The 19,485-nt window shown below is 38.7% G+C and overlaps 1 protein-coding gene across 3 annotated transcripts in view; it reads right to left on the reverse strand.

Moving 5' to 3' along the window:
• Positions 1-19,485, reverse strand: part of cacna1bb (calcium channel, voltage-dependent, N type, alpha 1B subunit, b) — a 402,467-nt gene that overhangs the window by 42,246 nt on the left and 340,736 nt on the right. For all 3 annotated transcript variants that reach the window (XM_062031560.1, XM_062031561.1, XM_062031559.1), the window contains exons 37-38: positions 17,031-17,158; positions 11,418-11,514 (exon numbers count right to left, since the gene is read on the reverse strand). In XM_062031560.1, the coding sequence (XP_061887544.1) occupies positions 11,418-11,514; positions 17,031-17,158 (225 nt within the window). The remainder of the gene's footprint in view (positions 1-11,417; positions 11,515-17,030; positions 17,159-19,485) is intronic.

Here is a 19,485-nt window from a genome sequence, read left to right on the forward strand (position 1 = left end):
AAGGTGAAATAACTGAAAACATGTTTTATATTCTAGTTTTTCAAAATAGCTACCCTTTGCTCTGATGACTTTTTCGCACACTCTTGGCATTCTATCGATGAGCTTAAAGAGGTAGTCACCTGAAATGGTTTTCACTTCACAGGTGTGCTTGAAGCTCATCGAGAGAATGCCAAGAGTGTGCAAAGCAGTAATCAGAGCAAAGGGTGGCTATTTTGAAGAAACTACAATATAAAACATGTTTTCACCTTTTTTTGTTACGTACATAACTCCACATTCATAGTTTCGATGCCTTCAGTGACAATCTAAAATGTAAATAGTCATGAAAATAAAGTAAATGCATTGAATGAGAAGGTGTGTCCAAACTTTTGGCCTGTACTGTATATGCCCCAGAGTGTTAAGAACATGTAAAGTGACGTTTCGAAATGGCCAACAAAGCTGCAGCACAGAGTAGAGGTTGACCGTGGAGTATTTGGCAATCTTCTTAAATATTTAAATAATTAGGGATTAATTAGGTACATTTTTGTGCTAAGAAAGATGACTATCGGAGTTCAGCTTTGAGATACACTACATACACTGTTTGTATGTCTACAGCATGTATACTTGTTTAAGGCAACAGCCTAATCAACTCAACTGTGTTCTTGTTGTTACTAAAAAGTGTTAGCTCAACATAGCTTTTGTCGACGTAAAATGTGAGACCCATAGGGTTTATTTCTATGAACAACTGAGCCGTTTATGTCGACATTTGTTGTACTATTGTCAACCAACTGTGTTCGTTTTACTAAAAAGTGTAAGCTCAACATAGCTTTTGTCGACATAAAATGTGAGACCCATAGGGTTCATTTATATGAACAACTGAGCCGTTTGTCGACATTTGTTGTACTATTGTCAACTCAACTGTGTTCTTGTTGTTACTATAGGGTTCATTTCTATGAACAACTGAGCCGTTTATGTCGACATTTGTTGTACAATTGTCAACTCAACTGTGTTCTTGTTACTAAAAAGTATCAGATCAACATAGCTTTTGTCGACGCAAAATGTGAGACCCATAGGGTTTATTTCTATGAACAACTGAGTACTATTGTCAACTCCATTGTTGTCGCTAAGCAGCGTGGAAAAACAAAACAACGGCAGCATAATTACTGTCTTATTAAACTGCATTAGAACACTCACACAGTGGCTTCCTGTTCAGTGCAAAGTAAACATCAGAATAAATATTCAAAAACGGAATAATCTAAATAAAGACATGCTTCAATTGAGGAAAACCATGTCGAAAAACGGCCCTAAATAAAAAAAATCGTTAAATATAAATAGCAATAGATGATATCTGTCTATTACCTCACCGCTTTTTTTGTTAGCTACCTCTCTTTGTTTATAATGTATATTTTCTGCTGGATCTACTCTCTATTTTATGCTGCAGCTGTTACATATACTGTAATATTGTACATGGCAATTGTTATATATTGTATATATTGTATACAAATATAAGAGCATATAATATATCAGTATATACAATATGTAAATATTACATATATGTTATATTTTATATTGCTACTACAGTACATTTTTAGTCTACTTTATACCAGCATTATCCTTTCCATCCTTTGTAACTGAGCTATTGTGTGGAACAATTTCCCTTGTGGATCATTACATTTTGTCTAAGTCTAAGTCTAAATATCATCCATTCTCCTTATATCTGTGGCCAAAGACACAAATGAATGCGCAAGTAGGGTTGGGTACCTTTCACTTTTTCCTGTTTGGTGCCAAGTTTGCAACCAGATGTGACGTCACATACAAAAACTTACGCTACCGTTTTATTTTATCCCGGTGGCACCGGCGGAATTCGGCCTGGCCCTACAAAAGTACAGAATCTTGTCCCCATCCCTATGTGCAAGCATTGGCTTGTTTCGGTTATGTCAACAACTACTTATTGTATGTTGACGCGAGTTAGCCAGTCCAACATGAACTGGTGCAATTGTATATTCTTTAGGGATATACAGAAAGGTAGATTTATGGATCCGCGATGTCTGGCTGTAACTTCAAAGGATAAAAATGTCTCAAAAGTTTGGAAAACGTGCCAAATATTCTAAGTTTCCCGTCCTTCAAAATTCTGCTTTTTATTTAGTAAACCTACAACCATGTTCTGGAAAACATTGCCATATGTGACTTCAATAAAGGCTTATGCATTAACTGGTAACTGCGTCGATGCATGGCTTCATTGAAATGTTGCACCTCATTCTGTCATGCACATTTCAGTCAGTACATATGTTCATAGTGAGGCAGGCAGGACGATACATGCTTGTCAGCATACATTGTGGGGAAACAGAGATAAACCATGCAACAAAAAAATAGGGAACGGCAGTTTTGCACTACAAAACAACACATCACAAAAGGGAGCCCAATGAGTGAGCATAGGGCGGAAACAAAGCCTTTGAAATGAGAAGATGCAGTCATCAGAAGGGTGAAGACGAGCAGACAGAAAATTATATTCGACAATACGTATTCAATTATTGTGCCAGTGGGACAACACTGCTTTCAAATGTTGTTAATGAAACTCATAGCGATGAGCTGTGCTGTGTGTTTGATTCCTACTATGTTAGGATCACATAATAATCGCATAATGTGATCCTTCTGCTAAGTTACGGAGATATAATGTGTGTCTTTTTATGCAAACAAAATATAGAATTGAAAATAAAAATATATAATAATTCGCAAACCCCCAAAAAATATTTGAAAAAATATATAAATTATCAAACAAACATTTTTTTTTCGTTGTACATCTTTTTTTTGGTTACAGATTGTTTTTTTGCAAAACTTTTTTTTGGTACCCATCACATGGACAAAGATAAGACCTTCTGGAGGAAAGTTCTGAGGTCAGATGAAAACAAAAATGGAGCTGTTTGCCCACAATACCCAGCAATATGTTTGGAGGAGAAAAGGTGAGGCCTTTAATCCCAGGAACACCATGGCTACCGTCAAGAATGGTGGTGGTAGTATTATGCTCTGGGCCTGTTTTGCTGCCAATGGAACTGGTGCTTTACAGAGAGTAAATGGGACAATGAAAAAGGAGGATTACCTCCAAATTCTTCAGGACAACCTAAAATCATCAGCCCGGAGGTTGGGTCTGGGGCGCAGTTGGGTGTGCCAACAAGACAATGACCCCAAACACACGTCAAAAGTGGTAAAGGAATGGCTAAATCAGGCTAGAATTAAGGTTTTAGAATGGCCTTCCCAAAGTCCTGACTTAAACGTGTGGACAATGCTGAAGAAACAAGTCCATGTCAGAAAACCAACAAATTTAGCTGAACTGCACCAATTTGGTCAAGAGGAGTGGTCAAAAATTCAACCAGATGTTTGCCAGAAACTCGTGGATGGCTACCAAAAGCGCCTTATTGCAGTGAAACTTGCCAAGGGACATGTAACCAAATATTAACATTGCTGTATGTATACTTTTGACCCAGCAGATTTGGTCCCATTTTCAGTAGACCCATAATAAACTCATAAAAGAACCAAACTTCATGAATGTTTTTTGTGACCAACAAGTATGTGCTCCAATCACTCTATCACAAAAAAATCAGAATTGTAGCAAGTATTGGAAACCCAAGACAGCCATGACATTATGTTCTTTACAAGTATATGTCAACTTTTGACCACAACTCTATATTTAGGTTACATTCAACTTCAATCTTGTGGGTGGGTCTTTCTTTGAACAATATGTTAGAAGCTTTTTTATTGGTCAGTGTAGCCCAATCCCAGTCTTTGGTAGTCCCGCTGTGTAGTAAGTAGTCAGGAGATCATTTGAGACGGACCAATTAAAAGGCTTCTGACATATTGTTCAGAAGAGGCCCGTCCACAAGATTGAAGTTGAGTGTTAATTTAAAAAAAAGTTTTGTAACCAAAACAATCATTTACACCCAAAAAAGATTTGTAACAAAAATGTTTGCAACCAAAAACAAAACTTGCAAACCAAAATAAAGATTTGCTACGAAAAAAAACATCTAACGAAATCGAAAACAAATTGCAACCCAAAAAACGATTTGCAAACAAAAGTAGATATAAAACAAAAAAGATCAATTGCAACCAAAAAAAAAATGTGTAACAAAAAACAATTTGCTAGAAAATAAAAGATTTGTATCCAAAAAACTATTTGTAACAAAAAACAATTTGCAAACAAAAGAAATATTTCTAACCTGATTCCAGAGCGTGGCCACCGCTGCTGCTCACTGCTCCCCTCCCCTCCCAGGGGGTGGAACAAGGGGATGGGTCAAATGCAGAGGGTAATTTCATCACACCTAGGGTGTGTGTGACTATCAGTGGTACTTTAACTTTAACTTTTAACTTTAACCTAAAAACGATTTACAAACAAAACAGAAAACTATTTGTAACAAGAAAAAAGGATTATTAACCAAAAAACAATTTGCAATCAAAAGTTTTTTTTTATTTGAAAATATATATTTTTCTTAATCCATCAATCCATCCATCCTCTTTCACTTATCCGAGGTCAGGTCGCGGGGGCAGCAGCCTAAGCAGGGAGGCCCAGACTTCTATCTCCCCAGCCACTTCATCCAGCTCCTCCCGGGGGATCCTTAGGCGTTCCCAGGCCAGCCGGGAGACATAGTCTTCCCAACGTGTCCTGGGTTTTCCCCGTGGCCTCCTACCGGTCAGACATGCCCGAAACACCTACCACCCTAGGGAGGCGTTCGGGTGGCATCCTGACTAGATGCCCGAACCACCTCATCTGGTTCCTCTCGATGTGGAGGAGCAGCGGCTTTACTTTGAGCTCCTCCCGGATGACAGAGCTTCTCACCCTATCTCTAAGGGACAAAGGAAACTCATTTTGGCCGCTTGTATCCGTGATCTTGTCCTTTCGGTCATAACCCAAAGCTCATGACCATAGGTGAGGATGGGAACGTAGATCGACTGGTAAATTGAGAGCTTTGCCTTCCGGCTCTGCCCTTTCTTCACCACAACGGATCGATACAGCGTCCGCATTACTGAAGACGCCGCACCGATACGCCTGTCGATCTTACGATCCACTCTTCCCTCACTCGTGAACAAGACTCCGAGGTACTTGAACTCCTCCACTTGGGGCAGGATCTCCTCCCCAACCCGGAGATGGCACTCAACCCTTTTCCGGGCGAGAACCATGGACACGGACTTGGAGGTGCTGATTCTCCTCCCAGTCGCTTCACACTCGGCTGCGAACCGATCCAGTGAGAGCTGAAGATCCTGGCCAGATAAAGCCATCAGGACCACATCCTCTGCAAAAAGCAAAGACCTAATCCTGTAGCCACCAAACTGGATCCCCTCAACGGCCTGACTGGCCAAGAAATTCTGTCCATAAAAGTTATGAACAGAATCTGTGACAAAGGGCAGTCTTGGCGCAGTCCAACCCTCACTGGAAACAGGTCCGAATTACTGCCGGCAATGCGGACCAAGCTCTGACACTGATCATATAGGAAGCGGACCGCCACAATCAGACAGTCCGATACCCCGTACTCTCTGAGCACTCCCCACAGGACTTCCCGGGTGACACGGTCGAATGCCTTCTCCAAATCCACAAAGCACATGTAGACTGGTTGGGCAAACTCCAATGCACCCTCAAGGACCCTGCCGAGAGTATAGAGCTGGTCCACAGTTCCACGATCAGGATGAAAAAAACCACACTGTTCTTCCAGAATCCGAGGTTATTTTTCTTAATTTCAAATCTATATATTTTATTTTGTTTCCAAATCTTTTTTGTTTTGTTTACACCAGAGGTGTCCAAACTTTTTCCACTGAGGGCCGCACTCTGAAAAATCAAAGCAAGCGGGGGCCATATTGATATTTTTTATTTGAAAAACCAATACAATATATGTATAAAAAATATACATTTAGGCCTCCACTCAGGCTTGATCCCGGGGACCCCAAAGGGTTTTGTTAAAAAAAATATTAAAAATGTGTCATTTTTATTATTATTCAAGTTTTAAATCTCTAAATCAACTTTAGGTCTATCTGTCAATATAACGGTTTGAAAGATTTAAGTTGTATGCTCTTGTTGTCAAAGAAAACCCATTTTTTTTATGGAAAAAAATACAAAATATGCAATATTTTCACACGATAAAATTTTTAAGTGGAATATTTGAGATTATATAATAATTGGAGCCTTAAAAAGGTCAATAACTCATAACGACATTGATTTTAATTCATTCTTATTTTTTGAGCAATGACACTTAAAAACAAATCACACTAAAATTATTGAGGATCCAAACAATTATAGTGTTAAAAAATAAATTATATATATATTTTTTTTACTGTTTACTTTTATCACAATAATCTCGAGATCAACTTCAGATCTATCCGTCAATTATACGTTTTATTGTTGTTTATGTTTTTCGTTTGTTCATTTTAGGCCCTTCTTTAAAAAAAACAGCTCAGTTTTTTATATGGCAAACACAAAATATGCAACATTTTCCCCCAAAATATCTCAAATGTGACGTAGTAGGAGCCTTGAATAGGTCAATAATTCATAATTACATTGATTTTGATTCATTATTATTTTTTAAAGAAAGAAACAGCCTGCATGGCAGCTTTGTGTTATTAGAGTAAACATTGCGACATTTTCTTGTTACATTTCACCTGTTTGCTCTTTTATACCACTTATCATGTTTTTAATTTTTTTCAATCGTATTTTTAAAATGTGCCGTGGGGCCGTTAAAAAATGACCTGCGGGCCATTTGTGGCAGGACACCCCTGGTTTACATAAAACGACACATTTTTATCTCCATAATGAAAATGAGCTAATATAGTCTGGCTACAAATAAATGTCAACAAACCCCCACAAAGCATGGCACTCTCATGGCGTCTTACAGGAGGACAAGAGACATTCCGGAAGATTGTGAATGTGACACATTACAGCAACTTGATGGTGTGACAGTCGGACGCAGGGAAGCAGAAGTAATTGAAGAAGGGAACGGAAAGATGAAGGGGGAGAGATTCTACCTTATAGGCGATGCGGGGTGGGCATTTCTTTCCCAAACCTAGAGGAGGGGACATGTCTCGGAGCATCTCGTACATATCACGATATGGCATGCGGCCGCTTTTCCACGGAGAAGATAATAGGAGGCCATGGAGGAAGGAATGGAGATTTCCCGTGGGTGACATGATGTGGGGGTAGGAAGGGGTCGGGGAGTTTTCATCCACAAACAAAAACATAAAAAACGGTAAGGAGAGGGAGGAGTGGAAAGAGAAGGGGACACAGAAATCCTTGTTAATAAGATTTCCAGGTTATCATGACGTGGAAATCCAAGTTGGATTTAAGATGTTAGGGAGGAAGCGCTGTAGAACTCCCTAGACACAAATGTTGGGTGGACGGATTCCAGCAGAATCAGAAATTAGAGAGCAGGTTGTGTTAAAAGAATACTCCTTATAGCAGACTTGTACTGCTTACAAGTATTAACATGAATGATTCTACTGAATATTATATGCAGGTAAAATGGCTTCAATGTAAGACAATTTTAGAGCCGGATTAGTACTATTTTATATTCATTTTGCATGTTATGTACCGTATTTTCCGGACTATAACGTACACTTAAAGTGCTTTTTTCCCCCTCAAAACTCAACGGTGCGCCTAATGTAAGGAATAAGTTTGGTTGAGCATACCCACCTCGAAGCAATTTTATTTGGTACATGGTGTAATAATAAGTGTGACCAGTAGATGGCAGTCAAACATAAGAGATATGTGTAGACTGCACTATGATGGGTCTCAAGTAAACAATGCCAACATTTTAAATTTTCCATTGAAAATGTAGAACATTACACACAGCGCTCAAAAATCTATCAAAACGTTTTAGTACGACTTTGGTAAGCTATGAAACTGCATCGCTTGAAGGATTGTCAGCGCATTAAACATACAAGTAGTATTATGGTGTGTGTATAAGGTAAGACGTAATATCTGGCGTTTTGTTTCGCATTATTATGCAAAAGCAACTTTTCTTACCTTCTGGTACCTGCTGATCTGTATTTGGGATCTGCATAAATCCTGAAAAAATGCACACGTCAGCGCCAACGTCGTAGTCGATAAGCTTCTTCTTTTTCTCTATCTTCTTGTTATGTGACATTCATCCTCCGCTGTTGCCGTTTGTAATATAAAGTAGTGTAAATTTCTTACTTATATCTGTCAGTAAACTCGCCATGAAAGCGCTAAAACATACCGGTGTAGTGAGTGTTACGGTTTGGTTCTCCCGGGATGCAAACGGACGACTCCGGACAGGACTTGCAGGTAGGAACATGATTTAATCTTGAATAAATCAAAGAGGTACAAAAACAGAAAAAAACCCGACGGGTTAAGGTGTCGATCGCACTTGAAGCTAAGTACTTAGCATGGGCTAGGAGGCAAGCAAAACTTACGTAACAGTAGCGTGAAGCAAACCAAAAAGCCAGACCGACTGACTTAAATAATCTCTCTGATTAGGAACAGGTGAGCGTCCCGAACACAAGAGGCAGGTGAAAATAATATGTAGCCATGGTAACCAACTCAGAGGTGAACAAACAGGAACTATAGGAGTCCAAAACTAACAGAAAACACAAAACATGATCCGTACCATGGATCATGACAGTGAGTTTACATTATTCACCCAAGGAACTTTAGTTATTAGAGTTCTAGTCGGACAGATTTTCACGGGACACATTTACGGTGTTGTTGTTTCCGGATGCGAAGATGCTGCTCCGTTATTGGTTTAAGTAAAGTCTGAATGTCATTAAAACAGTTAGCTCCATCTTTTGACCCTTCTTCCACTCCCGTCCTTGCACGCTACACCGCTACAACAAAGATGACGGGGAGAAGGTAAATAAGACCGCCCACAAAACGGCGCATCCGGAAGCGACTGTCAGAAAGCGGCTTGAAGATGATCTGTAAAACATAATCTATGCAACATTTTGACCAAAGAACCACCATTACATGTTATGTAGACCACAAGGAAGTGTTTTACATTTAGAAAAAAATACAAATAATACGACCCCTTTAATGCGACCTATAATCCAGTGCGCCTTGTATATGAAAAAAGATCGAAAATAGACAATTTCACCGGCAGTGCGTCTTATAATCCGGTGCGCCCTGTAGTCCGGAAAATACGGTATGTTATTTTGCTCTATCAGTCAAAAAACATGTGTCATGATCCAATCATGCAAATCGGATGATGATGTCCTATGCACCCCCCCTGCCACAAATACACTGTGAGAAACAGTGCATATGATCATTTTGTAAGCAGACATGTATTTGAATGTAGAGCTTAAAGGCCTACTGAAACCCACTACTACCGACCACGCAGTCTGATAGTTTATATATCAATGATGAAATCTTAACATTGCAACACAGGCCAATACGGCCGGGTTAACTTATAAAGTGCAATTTTAAATTTCCCGGGAAACTTCCGGCTGAAAACGTCTGGTATGATGACGTTTGCGTGTGACGTCAAGGGTTGAAGGAGACATTTTGGAATAGCACGGTGGCCAGCTTAAGTCGTCTGTTTTCACCACATAATTCTACAGTATTCTGGACATCTGTGTTGGTGAATCCTTTGCAATTTGTTCAATTAACAATGGAGACTGCAAAGAAGAAAGCTGTAGGTGGTATCGGTGTATTAGCGGCTGGCTACAGCAACACAACCAGGAGGACTTTGAGTTGGATAGCAGACATGCTACCGTGAGTACAGCTTTGGCTTCCAAACATTTGATCGCTTGCCCGTACGTGCGTGGCGCTATGTGCATGTCACGTACGTAACTTTGGGGAAATATATGTTTCTTGGTAGAGTGGCTGTGCCAGCAATCGGAAGGTTGCTGGTTACTGGGGTTCAATCCCCACCTTCTACCATCCTAGTCACGTCTGTTGTGTCCTTGGACAAGACACTTCACCCTTGCTCCTGATGGCTGCTGGTTAGCGCCTTACATGGCAGCTCCCGCCATCAGTGTGTGAATGTGTGTGTGAATGGGTGAATGTGGAAATACTGTCAAAGCGCTTTGAGTACCTTGAAGGTAGAAAAGCGCTATACAAGTATAACCCATTTATCATTTATCATTTCTTGCCGACTCTGATGGCGGCCGGGGTGTCGTCGAAAGCTACAACGCCGTCCGCCTCCGCGCCGCTGTCCTCACTTGTCTGGGTTGACTTCCTCCGTCTCCGGGCCGCCGACCGCACCGATCATCGTGGTGAAGTCTTTCGTCGCGCCGTCGATCGCTGGAACGCAGGTGAGCACGGGTGTTGATGAGCAAATGAGGGCTGGCGTAGGTGGAGAGCTAATATTTTTAGCATAGCTCTGTCGAGGTCCCGTAGCTAATTTAGCTTCAATGGCGTCGTTAGCAACAGCATTGCTAGGCTTCGCCAGGCGGTACAGCATTAACCGTGTAGTTACAGGTCCAGGGTTTGGTAGTATTGTTGATTTTCTGTCTATCCTTCCAGTCAGGGGCTTATTTTTTCGTCCGTTTCTATATGCAGTTAAGCACGATGCTATCACGTTAGCTCCGTAGCTAAAGTGCTTCGCCGATGTATTGTCGTGGAGATAAAAGTCACTGTGAATGTCCATTTCGCGTTCTCGACTTTAATTTTCAAGAGGATATAGTATCCGAGGTGGTTTAAAATACAAATCCGTGATCCACAACAGAAAAAGGAGAGAGTGTGGAATCCAATGAGCCCTTTTACCTAAGTTACGGTCAGAACGAAAAAAGATACGTCCTGCAGTGCACTCTAATCCTTCACTCTCACTTTCCTCATCCACAAATCTTTCATCCTGGCTCAAATTAATGGGGTAATCGTCGCTTTCTCGGTCTGAATCGCTCTTGCTGCTTGTGTAAACAATGTGCAAATGTGAGGAGCCCTTCAACCTGTGACGTCACGCTACTTCCGGTACAGGCAAGACTTTTTTATCAGCGACCAAAAGTTGCAAACTTTATCGTCGATGTTCTCTACTAAATCCTTTCAGCAAAAATATGGCAATATCGCGAAATGATCAAGTATGACACATAGAATGGATCTGCTATCCCCGTTTAAATAAGAAAATTTCATTTCAGTAGGCCTTTAAATATCCTATCATAAGTGATGACACTTTTATTGATGTTCACTTTTTCCAGACATGCAGATGGAGTATTCTTTTAAGGTGCCCTTTATCTCCTTACTGTGCTGAAATACATGAGCAGTAACCCAAGTGGAAACAAAGCACACATTGCACGACTCTAAAATGCAAAATAATATGTATTTTGTATGAGCCGAGCTTGTGGCATTGTTTCCTGGACTCGCCTGGGTTAGCTGCCAGCGTGGTTAGTAAGGGATCAATGCATATTTTGTATGCATGTATGCTAATGTTGTTTTTTTTGGAAAACAAGACATTCCACAGTCCAAATCATCACAGTTCCCTTTGAAGACAAAAGGACTGTGAGTGAGCGCAAACCTTATAGGCCACCCTGCTTGGACACTTCTTCCCCAGGCCCAGGGGAGGTGAGATAAAACGCAACAATTTGTACATATCTTGATAGCAAATCCTTCCACTGAAAAAGATAAGACATGATTAATAGTGTTAGTCTTCAGGCTGAGGACCTCAGCAATGAATAGGATGAGTACAAACAACAGATTTGAGCACAATACAGAGGCACCTTGATGTTCCTACGCCCCACTTTTTGGATGATCCCATTTTCAATTAAAGTTTTTGTGAATATTTTGCAACAACAATTAATTCGATTAGAAAAAAGCTTCTATTTGCATTTTGTTGCTTGGATGAGTAAGATACGCAGACATTGTTTCTGCAAAACTGCTCCAATAGAGCACACATGCAAGTGGTACCCTAATGGTGATACAGGTCGTGCTGTGGGTGATGTGGCCTCTGTTTGTGCCTCTGTGTGTGTGTGTGTGTGTGTGTGCGTGTGTGTGCGTGTGTGTGTGTGTGTGTGTGTGTGTGTGTGTGTGTGTGTGTGTGTGTGTGTGTGTGTGTGTGTGTGTGTGTGTGTGTGTGTGTGTATTTCTACCCTTCTTGAGACATCAACAAGGAAAAGTACCGTCCATATGAGGACCGGTGAACAAGTTAGGACCGAAATCATGGTCCCAATAGGGAAAACCATTGCATCTAATAGAGAATGTCTCATTTGCACCCCTGGTGGTGAAATCTATCAAAATTAGGGTGGTCCCTAAAAGAAGGGATTTTTCGAATTGACTGGTTTTAAAAGTGCTCCCCCTCTGGTCAACATGTGTAATAACAAGTGTGTGTGAGAAATTGAAATGCGCCCCCTTTGGCCAAAATTAATTTAAAAAAATAAAAAAATATGTATATAGAGACATTCTGTAATAATTTTATGAAGATTAAAAACCAATTACAAACAAAAAAATGTAATAAATAAAAATAACTAAAAGCAGACTTTTTCTCACAATGTGTCGCCTTTTTTTTTATAAAATTGGGAACAATTTCTCATATTCTTTCTGTTTCTGCAATATTGCAATATTTTCTCGTAAAATTATTACTTTTTTATGTAAAATTATTGCTTTTTAATGCAAAACGGTGACATTTGTCATATAAAATTCCGACTTTTATCACAATATTGGCATTTTTTTGTTGTTCTTGTAAAATACTGACATTTTTTGAGTAAAATTATGACTTTTGTCATATTTTGCCAGGTAAAAATTCAGATTATTATTATAATATTGGCAAATTGTTAAAGTGTTCTTATAAAATGGGACTTTTGTTGAGTAAAATTACGACTCCTTTAATAAAATTGCCAAAATGTTAAGCTTTTTTTGTAAAAACTGCGACTGTTGAGTACAATTCCAACTTTTATCATAATATTGCACTAATGTTCAGTTTTTCTCGTAACATTTTGACTTGCGTTGAGTAAAATTACGACAATTTTAGCCCTGCGATGAGGTGGCAACTTGTCCAGGTTGTACCCCGCCTTCCGCCCGAATGCAGCTGAGATAGGCTCCAGCACCCCCCGCGACCCCGGGACAAGTGGTAGAAAATGAATGGATGGATTATATTTCTGCCAAAATTCAAGGTTTTTCTTGTGAAACTGTGAGCTTTTTCTTGTGAAATTCCATTTTTCATTTTTTGGAGGTCTGAAGAAAGCGTGCGGGTGTGTGTGTGCGTGTGTGTGTGTGTGTGTGTGTTCTTGTATGTCTACCCTTCTTGAGATATCAACAAGTAAAAGTACCTTCCATGAGGACCGGTGAACAAGTTAGGACCGAAATCATGGTCCCTATAGGGAAAACCATTGCATCTAATAGAGAATGTCTCATTTGCACCCCTGGTGGTGAAATTTATCAAAATGAGGGTCGGCCCAAAAAGGAAGGATTTTTCAAATTGACTGTGTGTTGGTTTTAAATATACATACACTACCGTTCAAAAGTTTGGGGTCACCCAAACAATTTTGTGGAATAGCCTTCATTTCTAAGAACAAGAATAGACTGTCGAGTTTCAGATGAAAGTTCTCTTTTTCTGGCCATTTTGAGCGTTTAATTGACCCCACAAACGTGATGCTCCAGAAACTCAATCTGCTCAAAGGAAGGTCAGTTTTGTAGCTTCTGTAACGAGCTAAACTGTTTTTAGATGTGTGAACATGATTGCACAAGGGTTTTCTAATCATCAATTAGCCTTCTGAGCCAATGAGCAAACACCTTGTACCATTAGAACACTGGAGTGATAGTTGCTGGAAATGGGCCTCTATACACCTATGTAGATATTGCACCAAAAACCAGACATTTGCAGCTAGAATAGTCATTTACCACATTAGCAATGTATAGAGTGTATTTCTTTAAAGTTAAGACTAGTTTAAAGTTATCTTCATTGAAAAGTACAGAGCTTTTCCTTCAAAAATAAGGACATTTCAATGTGACCCCAAACTTTTGAACGGTAGTGTATGTAATAACAAGTGTGTGTGTGAGAAATTGAAATGCGTCCCCTTTGGCCAAAATTAATAAAAAACATAAAATAAATATGTATATAGAGACATACTGTAATAATTTGAAATAAATAATGAAGATTAAAAAGCAAATACAAACAAACAAACAAACAAAAAAAAGAAATGAACTAAAAGCAGTGTTTTTCTCACAATGTGTCGACTTCTTTAAAGTAAAATTATGACCTTCTAAATATTATTATAATATTGCCAAAATTTAAAAGTTTTCTAATAAAATGTTGACTTTTTTTGAGTAAAATTACGACTCCTTTCATAAAATTGCCAAAATGTTAAGCTTTTTTTGTAAAACTGCGACTGTTATTGAGTAAAATTCAAAATTGTATCATAATATTGCACACATGTTCAGTTTTTCTTGGAAATTGTTGACTTGTGTTGAGTAAAATTACGACTTTTATTATATTACTGCCAAAATTCTAAGTTGTTCTTGTGAAACTGTCACCTTTTTCTTGTGAAATTCCAATTAATTTTTCACAACAAGCTTTTTTATATTTGCATAGTATGTATATATTATTAATGTTGTAAATACAAATCTTTATATATCTAAAAAGGGTGGTCCTAAAGAGGTAGGTCTCAAGAAGGTGTGCGTGCGTGCGTGCGTGTGTGTGTGTGTGTGTGTGTGTGTGAATGTGTTAGGAACAGTGAAGTGATGAGAGCGATGAATCTCAGACAAAACAACGACAAGGTGGAAAGAGAGCAAGGAGCCCAAAGAAGATTTGAGAAGCTGTCCAAGGTTTTGTGATCAATTAAAATTGGAAAAAGACAGCCATCGTGGTGAAATGTTTGCAATGTCAAACGGAGTAAGCATTTCACAATGTCCCAACATCAGTAATACAACATAACCAGAAAGAATCTAGTATATTTAAGAGCAGCAAACAAAAAGAGCATCTACTTTGTAAACTAATGCCATCTTTGATGTTTGACTTGCATAACAAATGCTGTATTCACTCACATTTGAAGACATGTTAGCATCTACAGTGTGTATATTAATGCGAGATGTTCGAACAAAAATCAATTAATACCTTTTCAAATATATATGCGTTAAATTATTGAATACATTGTCACCAATTTATCATACTTCATCAGAGTATTTTAGTTTTTTTGGTTCTTTATTTATTAGCTATTTCCTGGTTTTCTGCTACACAGGTTAACATTTTATCAATCAATCAATCAAAATTTACTTACATAGCCCTAAATCACGAGTGTCTCTAAGGGCTGCACAAGCCACAACGACATCTTAACTCTTTTTTTTATTTATTTAAGGAATAAATAGTGATGCTCCGATTGTAAACGTGCAATTTTAATATTATGTGCATTTATAAGAAGAAAGAATAAATGCTATTAGAAAAATCATTGCCCATTTTAACTATTTTCCCTAAAAGGTTTAAGGCTATTAACTGTGTTTTAATTGATAACTTGATTATTCTTGATATTCGATACATTTCTACCACTAAGAAAAACAAACAGGGAAAAAGGTTCATATTGGAAGATGTCGACATATTTTACTTGGTCTCGCTAAAAAAGAGGGATCAGATTTAACTGCTAATTTTTAGTGTTGTTTGGAATGTTCACAATTCATACCAATTCCAGTTCTTAGGGTGACAATTAATTCAGATTTCAAATGTTAAATTCAGACTAATTTTTGCAATATAAAGTAATATTTGGTATATAAATTAAAAAAATATAGACTTGTTATATATAGAAACTTGTTTATATGATAATTCAGATTTCAAGTGTTAAATTCAGACTAATTTTTTGCAATATACAGTAATATTTGGTATATAAATTACAAAAATATAGACTTGTTATACGTTTGTATATAGAAACTTGTTTATATGCAGCTGAGAGCTCTGTAGTGTCATAATTGTGATAGAGTAGAGATGTAAAATAGCAGATAACTTATGACTATAATGGAAATGTACAGTATCGTTCCTGCAGCGTAATCAACCTTAGTGGAATTTTTTTTATAATGTTTTCATTGTTTACTCTTTTTAGGGTAAACTTTTAATATGAACGTATAACCATAACAGTATGAATTGTGTTGTGCTTTCTTCCATAATATCAAACATGTAAGTTCGTCATGGCAACCTGTGGTTACTTTTGCTGTTTACCTTAAGTCAGGCCTGGGCAATTATTTTGACTCGGGGGCCAAATTTAGAGAAAAAAATGTGTCTGGGGGCTAGTAAATCTACAGTATTTTTATGAACACTAATACAAAACCTCACAATGAAGTCTGATTGAATGCTAAACATGTTATGACAGACCGCCTTAAAAACTGAATGGAATTGTATTTTTTTCTATGAACGATAAAACACTGAATATTGACAACATATGAAGATTTTTTGTTAAAATAAAGCCAATAATGCAATTTTTTCTGGTCCCCTTTATTTAGAAAAGTACCGAAAAGTATCGAAATAATATTGGTATCAGGACAACACTAGTCACTAAAATATCATGCAAAAGTGCAGATTCCAACCACTGAAGTACTTTATATAGTCCAAGACGTACGGTCATTAGAAAACATGACTGCACATCATAATGGCAGCTACACTTTCCATCTTAAAGATCTAAAACAATTATTTGGGAATGTCTGGCGGGCCAGATTGAAAAGCTTAACGGGCCGCATGTGGCCCCCGGGCCTTAATTTGCCCAGGTCTGCCTTAAGTGGTCACTATAAACAGCTTTGACTGTACATAACTTGACATAAAACTTATCCATTTGAAAATATACAGTGGAACAAAGCACCTGCCCAGTTTAGTTTGCTCCTCTTTATATGGATAATTGTGAAAACAACATTTGTATTATCCCACCAGTTGGAAGAAATGTGTTCCCTTCACATCCCCGAGACTGATGGAGCACTTTTAGAGTGTTGGGTAGGTAATGAGTCACTGGATTTACCAGGATCTGTCATGAAAGCGTGGGGTTTGTCACTCTAACAAGCTTGCACAGAGCTAAGGCTTTATGTCTTTCACCCTGCTGCTAAAATGTGATTTAGCTCCTTCCGACTTCATGACATTAAATAATTTGTCTGGAACTCAGAGGCCTTAAGCAAATCCTCCCTCTTGAAGCATGACATGGCAACAACAAACAGTAGAAGCACCTACCAGGCAGCAGGGTCATACTCGGCCCAAACGCGGATGAACTCGTCAAGGTGATGAGGGCCCAGAATGGAGGCATCTCTGGTCAGGTACTCAAAGTTATCCATGATGACGGCGACAAAAAGATTTAACATCTAGTCAATGAAAATAAACGTAGAATTATCATCAAGTAGAGCAAAAAATACATTCAAAGAAGTCCTGCTCACCATATCAAGCTACAAAACCCAAAACCAGTGAATTTGGCACGTTGTGTAAATGGTAAATAAAAAGAGAATACAATGATTTGCAAATCCTTTTCAACGTATATTCAATTGAATAGACTGCAAAGACAAGATACTTAACATTCGAACTGGTATACTTTGTTAATTTTTGAAAATATTAGCTCATTTGGAATTTCATGCCTGCAACATGTTTCAAAAAAGCTGGCAAAAGTGGCAAAAAAGACTGAGAAAGTTGAGGAATGCTCATAAAACACTTATTTGGAACCTCCCACAGGTAAACAGGCTAATTGGGAACAGGTGGGTGCCATGATTGGGTATAAAAGCAGCTTCCATGAAATGCTCAGTCATTCACAAACAAGGATGGGGCGAGGGTCACCACTTTGTCAACAAATGCGTGACCAAATTGTTGAACAGTTTAAGAAAAACCTTTCTCAACCAGCTATTGCAAGGAATTTAGGGATTTCACCATCTACGGTCTGTAATATCATCAAAAGGTTCAGAGAATCTGGAGAAATCACTGCACGTAAGCGGCAATGCCCCTGACTTTGGATCTCTCAGGCGGTACTGCATTAAAAAGCGACATCAGTGTGTAAAGGATATCACCACACGGGCTCAGGAAGACTTCAGAAAACCACTTTCAGTAACTACAGTTTTTCGCTACATCTGTAAGTGCAAGTTAAAACTCTACTATGCAAAGCGATCAGACAAAACAAAACCCAGAAACGCTTCGCTGGGCCCAAACTCTTCCAAGATGGACTGATGCGAAGTGGAAAAGTGGGCTGTGGCCTGACGAGTCCACATTTCAAATGTTTTGGGGAAACTGTGGACGTTTGTCCTCCGGACCAAAGAGGGAAAGAACCATCTAGGCGCAAAGTTCAAAAGCCAGCATCTGTGATGGTATGGGAGTGTATTAGTGCCCAAGGCATGGGTAACTTACACATCTGTGAAGGCACCATTAATGCTGAAAGGTACATACAGGTTTTGGAGCAACACAGGCGCAATATGGAGCCTAAAATACCACAACGGAGACTGTTGAACAACTTAAGCTGTACATCAAGCAAGAATGGGAAATAATTCCACCTGAAGAGCTTCAAAAATGGGTCTCCTCAGTTCCCAACTGTTTTTAAAAGGAAAGGCCATGTAACACAGTGGTAAAAATGCCCTTGTGCCAACTTTTTTGCAATGTGTTTCTGCCATTCAATTCTAAGTTAATGATTATTTGCAAAACGTGTCTTTGCAGTCTATTCAATTGAATATAGGTTAAAAATGATTTGCAAATCATTGTATTCTGTTTTTATTTACCATTTACACAACGTGCCAACTTCACTTGGTTTAGGTTTTGTACTTGAATACAGTGGAACCTGTTTATGTCTGAACTGGCTGACTCAAGTTGACTTGACTATCATCAATATTACCAAAATGGAAAACAATAAATAGCGATTGACCACTGACATAAAAATAAAATAAAAAATAAAGGGCGATAATAAGGGATTTTGAAGCTAACATCGTTTGTTGACATCATACTTCTCGAATTGTGCATATTTGTATTAGATTTTTCAGGTTTCATATTTCCTTATTCAAGGATTCAAGGAACTTTATTGCCATAACAGCATACATGATAGATATGACATGGCATGAAATCGAGTACATGGGGTCCCAGATTTAGCCCAATGAGTATCACAAGAACAATGGTATGTACATAATAATACAATAAATACAATATACATAGAGTAGGTTGAAAAAGCATAGGTAATTAGGAATAATTATAAAATATAACATAATAAAAAAATGTTTAATTGGGATCTTGTAATGCAAATAGAATGTAGAAACAATAACATCGAAGAAAAATTGTTACTCATGAGTAAGTTAAGTGTTCCTCATGCAGGGATGGGGGGGGATTGTAACAGAGCACCAATTGGAGTTTCTCAATCTAACAGTCTAAAGGAACTGTTCCTCAGTCTGGTGGATTTTCTCTGGATGCCCTGCATCCTCCTGCCTAAAGTGAGGGGTTTAAAGAGAGCGTGTGCAGGATGCTTGGGATCCTTGGTGATGCAGAGAGACCTCTTAATGCATCTGCTGATGAAGATGACTGTGGTGGTGGGAAGGATATTCTCCACCGTCTTCTGAGCAGCTTTCAACACCCTCTGCAGTGCCTTCCTCTCTTCAGCCGTGCAGGCTCTGTGCCACACCGTTATGCTGTTGCTGAGGGTGCGCTCCACCACACATCTGTTGAAGCTCCT

This window comes from Entelurus aequoreus, linkage group LG21, assembly GCF_033978785.1.
Source record: "Entelurus aequoreus isolate RoL-2023_Sb linkage group LG21, RoL_Eaeq_v1.1, whole genome shotgun sequence".
Taxonomy (NCBI): domain Eukaryota; kingdom Metazoa; phylum Chordata; class Actinopteri; order Syngnathiformes; family Syngnathidae; genus Entelurus; species Entelurus aequoreus.